Raw genomic sequence first — 14,030 nt, forward strand, 5'->3', positions numbered from 1 at the left:
GATGCCCATCCAAAGAGGAGTGGATAAAGAAATTGTGATACATCTACTCCATGGAATACTACTCAGCCATTAAAAAGAATGAAATTCTGCCATTCACAACCAAGTGGTCCCAACTAGAGACATACTCAGTGAGATAAGTCAATCCTGAAAAGACAAATATCACATGTTTTCTCATATAAGGCAATCTTCATGCAAAGTATAAGATCAATAGCTCTTTCAATACTGCTTTGGCTACATCTCATGGGTTTTGATATTTTTGTTTTTATCTTCATTCATTAAAAATGTTTTTGTTTTTCTTATTAATTTCCTCACTGATTCATAGGTCATACAGTAGCATTATTTGCTTCAGGAAATTCTTTGATTTTCTTTTTCATTTCTTCAGCAATACATTGGTCATTCATGATCATGTTATTTAACTTCATTTTGTTGTAAATTTTGTTTTTTCTCTGTTTTATGGCTTTTCATTTAAGGGGATGAATAGTTAATTATGTAGTAGGGACTATCATGTGTAATACAATGCATTGTGCATCTTTGCTTCCAAATCAAAGATGGACTCCCCAATGAAACTGTTGAATGTATCTTGACAATATAATGCTGGACTCTTCTCTGTCATTGTCCATGCCTACATTGTCAGGATACACGTAAATGTCAGAATACTTTTGACTAATTGTGAAGGACTGTACTATTGTAATACATGGGGGAGGCAAAGGGGGCGGTTTGGAGAGGGTGAAAGGGAAATCCCAGAGCCCATGGAACTGTATCATAGGGTAATAACATAACTAAATAAATGTTTTTAAACATATGCAATAAACATATATCTTGAAACAAAAAATCAACTAGTGGTGTGCCAGTTTGACTTTAAAGTAAACAAAACAATCATAAACAATGAATTTTTACATTCTTGTTTACTATTTCTGTTTCCAAGTTTAAATTTTGGCATTAATGTTCAACTGAGTATAAAATTATTTGATTCTTTAAGTTGCTTTATAGGAAAGAGATTTGTCAGGTGGAAGGCTAACAATTTGAGAAAAATGTTAAATTCCTTGTGAAAAAATAGAATATTACTATAATATTACTATAGTTATATTATTATTACTATAGTTTTATATTTTACTATAGTTATAAATATTATTATAATATTTTATTTATGTAAATGCCTAACAACATAGCTAGCTGTTTCTCTTTAGCTATTAGAGATGATAATATTTTTAAGCCTGTTAGCTAATGCAGTTACTAACCATTCTTTGAGGACAAACTATACAAATTGAGATGATGGTATTATTTAGAGAGTGCTTTTATACTATGATATGAACTGTTACCACCAGTTCATATTAAATAGGCCTCTGAATAAAACTATTCCGGGAATTTCACATAATAGAGAAGATAAAGTATCTATTAGCTCATTAAGTCCATCTTTAGAGTCTAATGCAGAATGCCTTTAAACGTGAGGATTTTCTAAAGTTTGGTAGCATCTCTGTTTCCATTTATGTTCCTTCCATTTTGGTTGACAGTGCTAAAATCCAGTAAGTAGACAATCAGATATTTCGCTTGTTATTTCGTTTTTTTTTTTTTTTCAAGTTCCATCTCCCCCTTTCCTTGATTTATGGTACAGTAGAAATTCTCTAAAATAGGCCCAGAATATGTTCATAACAGCCAACGTTTCTGCTAAGTAACCATGTTATATTTTTCCTTGCTTAAGGAATTTATATTTTCAATAGCTACTAGAATGTAAGCATCTGGAGGCCAGCAATTTTTGCTTGATTTGTTCCTTTGTGCCTCCTTCAGGGTCTAACAAATAATAGACATTCAATAATTGTTACTTGAATGAATGTTTTTTTACCTAAATCAGCAGTAGAGAAGATTTTGTTTGTCAAGGGCCATTTGGATAGTTAGAACATCATTTGTAGGCCATACAAAATTACAAACTTAAAAATCAGTGTGCTACAGTTCTATTGACTTCTAAGTCCAACCTGTAGTTGCCTTGGTGTAGGACTAGAACAAATGGCTTCACAGACCTTCTATGACTTTCTATGGTCAGACATTTCTCCACCTCTTGTATAATTTCCAGTTCTCTAATATATAGTTTAAATCTTTTTAAAAACTGTATGTTTTTATTTGTTTTTCCATTGAAATGCACCAAAGATGATGAAAATGTGATTTCACAAATCTTGCAATTTATCACTGTGTGAAGGGATTATTTTCTCAGTTTCACATGCTTAGGAAGGAGGAGATTGGCATGAAGAAGCCACACAAGTACTCATAGTAGAAAACATTCATTAACTACATTATCAGTTCCAAAATTATTTAAGTGTACTTGCTCAGTTAGGATGGAAGTAGGCTTTTAGAAAGCAACAGCTAATTGTGTATTGAAGCATACCTTCACAGTAGTAACGGTTAGCCTGAACAACACAATGCTGATCTACAGAGAAGCTGGTACAGGTGTTAGCAGGCTGTGGCACAGGTGTTCATTGCTCTGAGTCCTGTCATAGCCTGAACTGTGTCTTTCAGACTTTTGATGTACTTTTATGTCTGGCAGTCAAGGTCAGTAGTTCACATATGGAGTCTCATGAGGTGTGATATGACTTTGCCAAAGGGAAAGGAAATTGACTCCAGATCTTCCAAATTCTCACACAGGGGGACTCTTCAAACAACATAATACAGTAGAGAGGGGAAAATACACTCCAATTACTAGTACAGCAAAACATCACTATTTCTATAGCACTCTATGCAAGTGCTTGAAAGCATTTTAATGCAACAAAACAGATTTTTCCCCATAAATTTGTAGAGAGTGTCTATAATAAAAAAAAGCTCAATTTTAATCAATGGTGACTTAAAAGCTATTAAAATGTGACTGACAGGACAGATAAAGCTGTAGCTGATGAAGGGCAGAATGACAGATAAAGCTGTAGCTGGCACAGCTGCCATTCCATAGAGAAGCTGGTTTCTGCCCCAGCTCTTCCATTTCGGATCCACTTCCCTGCTAATCTGGGAAAAGCAGTGGAAGATGGCCCAAATGCTTGGATCACTGTTTTCCAAGTGGAGACCTAAAGGGAGCACTAAATTCTAGCTTGGTTCTGGCTGTCGACGGTTGTAGCTGTCTGGGGAATGAACAAACAGATGGAAGATTGCTCGTTCTCTCTCTTTCTCTCTGTGTGCGTGTATATCGCTTTCTCTGTAATTCTTTATCAAATAACTTTTTAAAATTTTTAGGAAAATGTGACTGAAAGTTTTATAATTTTAGATTTGTCCTTTTGATTTTATATCTATTTATTTTTTAAAGATTTATTTCTTTTACTTGAAAGTCAGAATTACAGAAAGTGAAGGAATGGCAGAGCTCTTCTATCTACTGATTCACTCTCCAAATGGTCTCTAAGGCCAGAGCTTGGCTGGTTGATGTCAGGAGCCGGGAGCTTCCTCTGGTTTCCCACATGGTGAAGGGGCACAAGCACTTGCTGCTTCCACAGACTCTTAGCACGAAGCTGGATCAGAAGAGGAGCAGCTGGGACTTGAACCAGCACACATATAAGATGCTGGCACCACAGGTAGAGGATTACCATGATAAACCACATCATCTTATGAAAAGACATTTTTTTATATACATATAATTTATCTACATAATTTCTGTTCTTATACTTTAGTTCTTTCTCCTATTGATTTGAATTGCATAGAGTCATTTTCACTACATGCAAGCTTAAAATCCAGTAAAAATTTATTTCTTTCTTACTCTTACATTTTCAAATTTCAGATGACATCCTTTGGTGGCTGTGATAATGAGAAAGAGGGCAGAGTTCTGGAAAAACTTAAAAGAGCCAGAGTACATACATTCTTAGTTGATGAAGATTATAATTGATTCTAGAATGTATTGTATCATGTAGTAGATAGCATAAATGCAGAAGAAAAACAAACTTATTTTGTTTAATCACTCTGATTGGGAAAAAAACCCTCAAAGATAGCACAGAACTGAAAATAAACCTTTGTTATCTGATAAAATCTTACTTGTGATACTTCACAACTAAGGTAGCAGTGTCCTTTTTGCCTCTGAGCTTTCAAGATAAATCATGTGTGAGTGCGTTAGTCTCTCTTTTGTTTGTGGAATTTAGTTAATAATACTGCGTTCTGGACCTCATGTCTTAACCAAGAAGGATTTAGGACAACATTCAAAGGTTGAAAGAACTGTGAACTGTGTTTACAATAGCAGTCTCATAGGATAATCTTTCCTTATAACATCAGCTTATGAACTGAGCTATAATTCTTGAATGTAATTGTTCTTTTATGCTTTAAACATTATTTGAGACACAACAGTGTTGAAGTTTCTTTTACATTATTTTCAATTATTGGGCCAGATTGGTAATTTAAACTGAAATATGTTCCTTATCCTGTTAATAATCCTTGTGCATTAGAAAATTAATTCCATTCTTACATGTTATCTTTTACTTTTACAAAAGAATTGCTGATATCATGAATTTGGATAACCTTTGTAGGTCACTCACTGTCATAATTTCCTGAGTATGTGGTTAAACTGGGTAAATCATGATATGTAAATGTGGAAGTGCCAGAGTATCTGTGTTCTTTATGTTAATAAACTGAAATCTTATTCTCAGATCTAAGAGAGCTTTTAATCTCAGTGTTTTTTTTGTTTTTTTCAGAAAAATACAGTATCTTTAGTATCATTTGCCTGATTTGAATCTGTACTCTGGTGATCATAGATTACATTCCAGCATTTGTGGGTATATTTGCATTAGGTTATATCTTTGTGTTAACATTTTCTCTTGGTGTGAGTTAGAGACATGTAATTGAAACAACCTAAAACATAAAAAATAAAACAACCAGAGGATCAGGGATGTAACAGGAACATAAGAATTATTAGAACAAGGAATGTGACTGCTAAAGAGCTTTGTGAGTTTCTCTACTTTGCATACTTTAAGTATGCCTGCCTGATTTTCCAACAAGCTAACTGCTTCAGCATAATGAGGAATTTATCAGACTAATATCTTCCTATACGTAAGCACAGTTATAATGATTATCTTTTCTGTTGTCTAACTAAAACTTATTAAGCAATAAGAAGTTTGGCTTCTCGGTGTGCTCACTTCATTGGCCATAGAGAGGATTCTCCCATCTGTTGGTTTACTCACCAAATGCCTGCAACAGCTGGGACTGGGCTCGGCCAAAGCCATAGTCTGAGGCCTCAGTTCAGGGCTTCCAAAATCATGGAAGCGACTCAGCTGTTTGTGTCATCACCCCGGCATGCCAGGGTGTGCAATAGTAGGAAACTAAAATTAGAAGCAGAGTTGGGACGTGAATCCAGGGATTCTGATATAGGATACAGGCCTCCCAAGAAGCATCTGAAATGCTATTATGCCAAATGCCTGCCTCTGGGAAGTATTTTGATAGCATGAAACAATGGGACAGGTTTACTTCATTTTCAGTGGAGAATGATGTACAGAAGTCTGGTTTTGCCAAACTTGTAAATTAAAGATTCAATTACTTCAATTGTTAAAAAGGATTTGGCAGCTACTTTTAAAAAGAACTCTTAGGATTAAAACAGACTCTAAATTGTTAAGTATTTCTTATAAGTCATTAGAGAAATGCTCACATAGCCTTTTCAATCAATTTTTCACTTAGGTATAATACGAATATACTACTTAAGTACAGAAACCAATACTGTGCAACTTGATGGATTTCCAAAGTAAATGCAGCTGTGTAATTTATGCACCCAGATTAAGACTTAGAAAACTACCAAAACTATATAACAGCTTATAATAGATCATTTGCATTAAACAAGATGTATAAATCTTTGCTATTCTTCAGGAGGAAACGAAAATTAATCATTCTAGTCAAAAATTTTCTCATTTCTTCTTAGCAGTTGATGATATGAGGATAGGAAATGTATGGACACTTTTTTCATATTAGGCATTTTGAGTTTTTATTTAGTTTTATTGGAAAGTCATATTTTACAGAGAGAAGAGAAATAGAGAAAGATATTGCATCTGCTGGTATACTTTCAAAATGGTTTAAACAACTAGAGCTAAGCCTATCTGAAGCCAGGAGCCAGGATCCTCTTCTGGGTCTCCCACATGGATACAGAGTCCCAAAGACTTGAGCCAGACTCCACTAATTTTCCAGACCACAGACAGGATGCTGGATGGGAAGTGAAGCAGCCAGGACGCAAACCAGTGCCCATATGGAATGTCTACATTTGCAGGCAGAGTACTGGCCAGTTGAACCATCACATCAGTTATCACTTTGAGCTTTTCAAAGACACTTCATTATAGATTTATTTAAAAAAAATTTTTTTTTGCTGAAATGAGCTTAGCTTTTACTTCCACTTATCCCTTGCACTATAGAAGAGAAAGAAGATTTAGTAGAGTACAGATAAAATAAACAGAAGCATTTGTAATAGCGGAAATAATTAGAAACAACCCAAGAATATATCAGTAGAATGAGTAACTGACCTGTAATCTACATCTATAGTGAAACAGACAACAACCAAAAAAAAAAAAAAAAAAAAAGGCACAGAGTACTATAGCATCATAGATGAATTTCAGAAAACTGATCTTGCACCTGGTGGTTTACTTCCCTAGTGCCTTACTCTGGACCAGGCTGAACCCTGAAACCAAGAGCTTCGTCTGGGTTTTCAGCATGGGTGTAGTGACCCAAGCATTTGGACCATCTTCCAGTGCTTTTCCCAGGCACATTAGCAGGGAGTTGAATTAAAAATAGAGAGCCAGAAATCTGTCAAGTTAGACTCCAGAACCACCTGGAGAGTGCATAATCTGGGAGTGGGAGTGGCCTAGGAGGGAAATAGTGGGCACCTCCCTTTTGGGTTGCCACTCCCACTGGAGAGCATGAAAACCAGGATTGGGGCAGGGGTGGCTAGACAGAATAGCACCTGGCAGTATGTGTGTGGGCTGGGTAATAAGGCAGGTTGGGTTGCACTAGGCTTCAATGCCCATTGACATACGAAAGCTAAATGGGATGTGGGACAGACTGAATAAGTCTGCGGTACATACTGGTAAGCATGGGAACCAGGGTAGGGTCAGGCCTGGTGGGGTTATGGGAAGTCGTCCCAACTAGGCTGCAGCTCCCCCTGGTTTGCGTGAGGGCCGGGTATGAAGTGGGCAGGAGCAGGCTAGACTGCAACACCCATCAGTTCACATGGAAGACAAGGCTGGAAACAGAACTGACCCAGCAATTGCAATGACCACCATGTGCATAAGCTGATTGGGACGATGGACTGTGCCAGACCCTGTACTGGCAAGCACACACAAGAATCAGGTCTGGAATCACCTCAAAGTTTCTTTGGAGATCCCTGCAACTGAACTGCTGATCTCAGAACCCCAACCATGAAGAAACTATGTCAGCCAGTGGATTCTGAATTGATTTTATCGTGCTTGGAACAGCGAGATCGGCAGCATTTCAGAACTGTTGAACTATCAAAGATAACTGCTTGAGCGGGACCCTCGGAGCGTGCCCGACATTGGGAACCTGGGATGGGTTGGGGAGGCTGGGTGGGGCTTCTCCCTTTGTTTTTCCCCTGACCCCAGATATGGGGTGCACGGGGGAAGATGATATTAGTGTGGGGAAAAAATGGAGTAAGCAGCACACAAACCGGCCAGCCTCCTGTATGGGATGCTGATATTGCAGGTGATGGCTTAAGCCTGTATGCAATAACACTGGCCCCTAATGGATAATGTTCTTCATCTTCAATAAGTATCTGAACTTGGTAGGTGTGTGTATGTACTTCTCAAAAAGCTTAGAATGGCAAATATGAGATTTGTGTACTTTGTTACACAGATTTTATCTTAAAAAGGGGAGGGTGGGAATGAACAAAAACTGAGCAGTAGTTAAAGCCATGCATACTGAAACATTTAAGAAGGGTACAGATGTCTGTGACTGATTTTTTTAATGCTTCCAAGTAATGTGATGTATTAAGGAATCAATGAATGAATAAAAAATGAATAGATATGGAGGCACTTCCAAAAGTTTGTGCAAAAATGCATTTAAAACATGAAAAACAGTTTCAGTGAACTTTTTGATATGCCTCGTATGTGATACTATGCAAAAAAATTGAATGGTAAAATCTAAAATATGTGCATATAATCACTATAAAATGAACTTTTCTGTGTGAATAATTGTTTTTTTACTACGAAATGTTAGAGAACCAAGGCACTGAAGAAAGAGAATAATAATCATGAAAATAGGTCTTGAAGAGATGACACTAACAAAAAAATCAAAATCCATGAGATATAGTTTCCGCTGATCTTGGTTGGTGAAATGTGTCTCCTGTAGGCAACAAATAGATGGGTTTTGTTTTTTAATCCAGTCTACTATCCTATGGTGTTTGATTGATGAGTTTAAGCCATTTACATTCAGGGTTAATATGAGTAGGTGGTAATTTGGTCCTGTCATTTTAGCAATGAGTTGTTCATTGATTTAGTCTTCTGTTGTTATTTCACTGGGATATTCTTCGCATTTGCCTTTGGTTTTGGTAGGTGCTATACTTTTTCTCTGCCAAGAGAACATCTTTAAATATCATTTTGTTAGTTCCATATCTTCAAAACACTTCTGATTAAATTCTTCAGTAGATCATACAATAGGGCCCGGCGGCGTGGCCTAGCAGCTAAAGTCCTCGCCTTGAACGCCCCGGGATCCCATATGGGCGCCGGTTCTAATCCCGGCAGCTCCGCTTCCCATCCAGCTCCCTGCTTGTGACCTGGGAAAGCAGTTGAGGACGGCCCAAAGCTTTGGGACCCTGCACCCGCGTGGGAGACCCGGAAGAGGTTCCTGGTTCCCGGCTTCGGATTGGCACATACCGGCCTGTTGCAGCTCACTTGGGGAATGAATGGAAGATCTTCCTCTCTGTCTCTCCTCCTCTCTGTATATCTGGCTTTCCAATAACAATAAAATCTTTTAAAAAAAATAGATAATACAACACCATTTTATTCAAGAAAGTTCTTGATTTTCATTTCTTAAGCAACACATTAGTCATTCAGTAGCATGTTATTTAGCTTCATGGTGTTATTTTTTTTCCTTCTGTTGTTGATTTTGTTTTGTGGCTTTTCATATAAGGGGATGTATAGTAAGTGTGTAATGGAGACTATCATCCAGATGTGAGGATACAGTGCAGTATGCATCTCTACTTCCAGACAAAGGTGGACTTACAATGAAACTGTTAGCTATATCTTGACAATAGGATGCTGGATTCTCTGCCATTGTCCATGCCCACAATGATGGACCTGTGACTGTGTATGAAGGACTATACTATAGTAATGATATAGAGAAACTCAGTGAGGGGAAGGGGTGGGGTGGGGAGGGAATAAGGGAAATCCCAGGGCCTATGTAACTGTATCATAAAATAAAAATAAAAACAAGTAAAATTGAAGAAAAATTCATTTATAGCACCTAGGTAGTTTGTAGTTTGTCACAATAGACTATTGCAAAAATGCAGACTATAATGTGCACTGTAGAGTAGATATTGTGGCTCATGAACCTGCATCATGCTAGTTTGAGTCAATAAAATTTGATTTTTTATTTTTAGGGAGCCTGAGATTTCATATAAAATTTCTCGATTTCTGTCACCCAAATTCTAAAAGAATTTGAAAGACATCAGTCAATGAAATAGGAAAGAGAATCCAAAGGTACTTTATAGATTCATATGGCAATTTTGCTTATGATTTATGATGCCATTTCATATCAAAGACAAATAAATTATTGACTAAGTATTTTGGACACCTGTCTATGTAGAGAATGAGGTAAAGCTGAAATCCTGTCACACTTAGTAAGCAAATGTAAATTCTAGACAAAACAAAGATTTTAAATATAAACTATTACTAGGAAACCTGGCCATTAGCAATTGGTGGTTTCACCTAAATTCTATTAACTAGAAGTTTGGAGGACTATGGCAACCAATGTCCAGATTTCGGGACTCCAGTAAGTCCCATCATCATGGGAAGCAGAACAGTATGTAATTTAGGAGTAAGAGTCAGGCTTACCACCACCTTCTTCTTCTTCTTCTTCTTCTTCTTCTTCTTCTTCCTCTTCCTCTTCCTCTTCCTCTTCCTCTTCCTCTTCCTCTTCCTCCTCTTCTTCTTCTTCTCTTCCTTTGCCTTTTTGCAAGGCATGTGAATACTCTGAGTCTTAGTTTCTTTATGAAAGGAAATGAGTAACAGTAACAGCTACCACAGAGGGCTGCTGTGAGACTTAGAAGAGATGACATTCTGTGAGACTCTCACCCAATTCCTGCCTAGAAATGAATGTTCAATGCAGTTTTAGTACAGTTTGCAAGTATAGGGAACCTTTTTATTTCCTGCCAAGGTCCAAAGCCTTGGGCCCCTCTACCCATGTAGGAGATCAGAAAGGTGCTCCAGACTCCTGACTTTGTCCTGCCCCAGCCCTGGCTCTTGCAGTTACCTGGTGAGTCTCTGTCTCTTCTCTTCTCTCTGTAACTCTGAATTTCAAATAAATAAAGAATAAATCTTCAAAGAAAAAAAAACATGGAATACTATAGTATCTTAAATAGTGAAAAGGTAGAAGCAGTTTCTTAATTTTCTAAGATTTATCTTATTTTGAAAGGCAGGTATTACAGAGAGGGGGACAACAGAAAGATCTTCCATCCATTGGTTCTCTCCCCAAATGGCCTCAATTGTTGGATCTGAGCCAGTCTGGAGCCAGGAGGCAGGAGCCAAAAGTCTCTTTCCAGTTCTGTCGCAAGGCTGTAGGACTAAGCCCAAGGATTTAGGCTGTCTGCCACTGCTTTCTCAGTTTTTAAGCAAGGAGCTGGATTGGAAATAGAGCAGCCGGGGATTCAAATTTGCACTCATAAGGGATGTTGCAGGTGAAGGAATAGTCTGTTAAGGCATCGTGCCAGCCCCAGTTGCAATTTCTTAAGAAATTAAATGACTTGTTTGGTTAAAACTGCAGAAGATGTATTTCACAGGGTTAACTAAAAAGAGAGAATGTATTACAGAGGTGAAAATTGATGAAATTGTTAAGTAATAGATGAAACAGTGCTTAGTTTTTTATAAATACCTCTTTCACTTTCCACTTAAATGATTTTGCTGTTTATTAATATTTTCTTGCATGTAGCTTAGGAAATCATTTGTTTTCACTAAGCTAGGTTATTCATAGAGTTCTTAGGCTAGTTTTAGGTTAGTTGGTCAGCAACTCCATTAATCTGATGAATAATGCATTTGAAATGGAAAAAAAACATTTGGTAGTAGTTATCATGTAAACTATATTCTTTTTATATTATTGACATAACCAAAATTTGTCCAAAATACTTAACCACATGGTGGAAAATGTATACTGCATGACATTTGAAATTGAGTTTTCTGTTGTACTTAAAGACCACCTCCTAATAAATTCAGTACATATTGCAGTCTATTTGTCATGGTAGAAACATTCTGGCATGAGACATGTCTTGGTACTTTTTTGTTATTGTTCAAGATTTTTTTATATATTTGAACCAGTGTAGAAAGAGGTAGGGAGAGATCGTCCGTTAGCTGTGCCAGTGTCATAGGCAGCAACACCACGGTCTAACCCCTTATCTTACCATTTTGAATCAATGAAAAAGTTGGTGTATAAATACTGCATTCTCAATGATATGTTCCTTCATATTTATTGTCAATAAAAGAGATTTATTTTGTATTTTTTCTTCTTTTAGTTTGCTGGAAACCATGTCTCACTATACAGATGAACCCAGATTCACTATAGAGCAGATAGATCTGCTTCAGCGCCTTCGGCGTACTGGAATGACTAAACATGAAATTCTCCATGCTTTGGAAACTTTAGACCGTCTTGATCAAGAACATAGTGACAAGTTTGGAAGAAGGTCCAGCTATGGAGGAAGTACATACGGGAACAGTACCAACAATGTTCCAGCATCATCTTCTACAGCTACAGCTTCCACACAGACTCAGCATTCGGGAATGTCCCCTTCACCTAGCAACAGTTATGATACCTCCCCGCAGCCTTGCACTACCAATCAAAATGGGAGAGAGAATAATGAGCGATTATCCACATCCAATGGAAAGTTGTCACCAACTCGCTATCATACCAACAGCATAAGTCAGCGGTCATACAGTTTTGAAGCCTCTGAAGAGGACCTAGATGTAGATGATAAAGTGGAGGAGTTAATGAGGTTAGTTACTTTGCTTAATGAGACTCCTAAAGATGCCTTTGTTCTTAGATTGTTATTAGATATTAAGCTATAATTCAACTACTTACCTGTAAGTGATTTTGGGTTTTTTTTGCCCTTCTATGGAAATGAAAAAATGAAAAAATTTCTTAGCACTTTGTTTACATAAAAAAATTTTTTTCGTTACATCCTCCCTTTCTCTTTGCTGCCTGATAAGCCTTTTCCATTCTGTTTACCAAAGGTTATTCTTTCTTTTTGTCTCTAACAGCTGATTTGCTCCTAAGAATCTAAAGTTCTAATTTGGATGTTACTCACATACACACACAGATATACAAGTTATCAACTGAGAGGTACATGTAAAATTTAGAGCTTTAAACACTGAGAAAGAAGTCCATTTTCAACATAGAAGTAGTTAAGAAAAGGCTTTATGCTGGACCTTGGACACTGAAGGCAATCCCATTGTTGTGCTTCCACAATTTGCAACTGTGTTTAGTTTTTTTTTTTTTTTTTTATTGTTAATTAACATTTAGCATTATGTGACAGTTTCATAGGCTCTGGGAATCCCCCCCTCCCTCCCCCTCCCCTCCCCTTCCCCTCCCCCTCCCCTCCCCCTCCCCTCCCCCTCCCCTCCCCCTCCCCTCCCCCCAGTGGATTCCTCCACCTTGATGCAGTATTACAGTTCAAATTCAATCAAGATTCTTTCATTGCAAACATATACCAAGCATAGAGTCCAGCTACTTATTGTCCAGATGGGTTGAATAGTTTCTTGGGGAGACCTTTTCTGGTCTGAAGTTTGAGCTGGCAGAATATCATCACAGTCAATTAAGAGTCCCAATATAACATCAACAGCAATTTGCAATGTTATGGAATTGACATGGATTTGAGTAACCAGTGTATTAAAAAGAAAAAAAAAAAAGGAAAACAAGTCCTAGCCACCACCTATGATTAGCTCATTGACATTTCAATTTTAGTTCATATACAGGACCGGCTGCTCTATACCTTAAAATGGCCATAAGGCACCATTCAGCTGTTTCGTGTCATCTTAGTATTTAGCCAGTTGTTGTGTTGAAGTATAATTTTGCTGATCTTGGCAGATTTTAGGATAATCCAGACTGGCTTGTAACTCTAACAAGATATATGTCAACATTTTAGGTGCAGAACATTTTTTTTAAGGACTTAATGTTAATGGAATGAAATAATTTGACCTCAACCTTAAATGGTAACCTTTGTTTATAGTAAACTTCACTTAAAATGGAGGGGCTAATACAAGATAGAAGAGGTAAAACATACTTAGATGAAGATTTCAAATGGACTAGACTATGGTAATAATAAGGTATGACTAAACAGGTCTTGGAAGGCTTTGAGGTCTACACTAAATAGTTGACTGTAGTTGAAATTTTCAAATTTGTGTATGTCTTTATGAGTGAAAGTGATAAAAAAAAAAATCATTGTTTTTCACAAGATTTTCATTCCTGGAGCAGAAGGAAGTAGCGCAGTAATTTCATTATAGTGGATAATGAAGGCAACCGTAGCAGGAAATTGTCAAAAATTAAAATACAGTTTTTCTTAAAAATTTTTAAAATAGAATGTAGAATAATAGTAGCGTATTATTGCCAAATACAAGTTCCTTCCTGTCATACCATAAGAACAAAATAATCTTCAACCAAGTATATACCGTCATGAATAATGAACTTACTTTTAAGATAAAATTGCATGATATGGAAATTCTGTGCTAAATAGATTCCAGTGTAAAACCCATGCTGGACATTTTCATACAACAGCGCAGATTCACTGTTTATAAGCTTTTAAAACTTGAAAATGGAAATGGTCAGTTTGAATTGATTTTCATTTGTTAAAGCAGATTCAAATGTTGCTTTTGAATTTTAAAGATCAT

At 36.9% G+C, this 14,030-nt stretch overlaps 1 protein-coding gene across 11 annotated transcripts in view; it reads left to right on the top strand.

Annotated features, from left to right (window-relative positions):
* Positions 1-14,030, top strand: part of HMBOX1 (homeobox containing 1) — a 164,446-nt gene that overhangs the window by 64,057 nt on the left and 86,359 nt on the right. For 10 of the 11 annotated variants that reach the window (XM_058670083.1, XM_036496896.2, XM_004579096.4 and 7 more), the window contains exon 3: positions 11,663-12,139. In XM_058670083.1, coding sequence (XP_058526066.1) covers positions 11,663-12,139 — 477 coding nt within the window. Of the gene's footprint in view, positions 1-9,558; positions 9,639-11,662; positions 12,140-14,030 lie in introns of those variants that run through there. The other variant, XM_058670078.1, reaches the window with a different exon arrangement.

This window comes from Ochotona princeps, chromosome 11 (assembly GCF_030435755.1).
Source record: "Ochotona princeps isolate mOchPri1 chromosome 11, mOchPri1.hap1, whole genome shotgun sequence".
NCBI lineage: Eukaryota > Metazoa > Chordata > Mammalia > Lagomorpha > Ochotonidae > Ochotona > Ochotona princeps.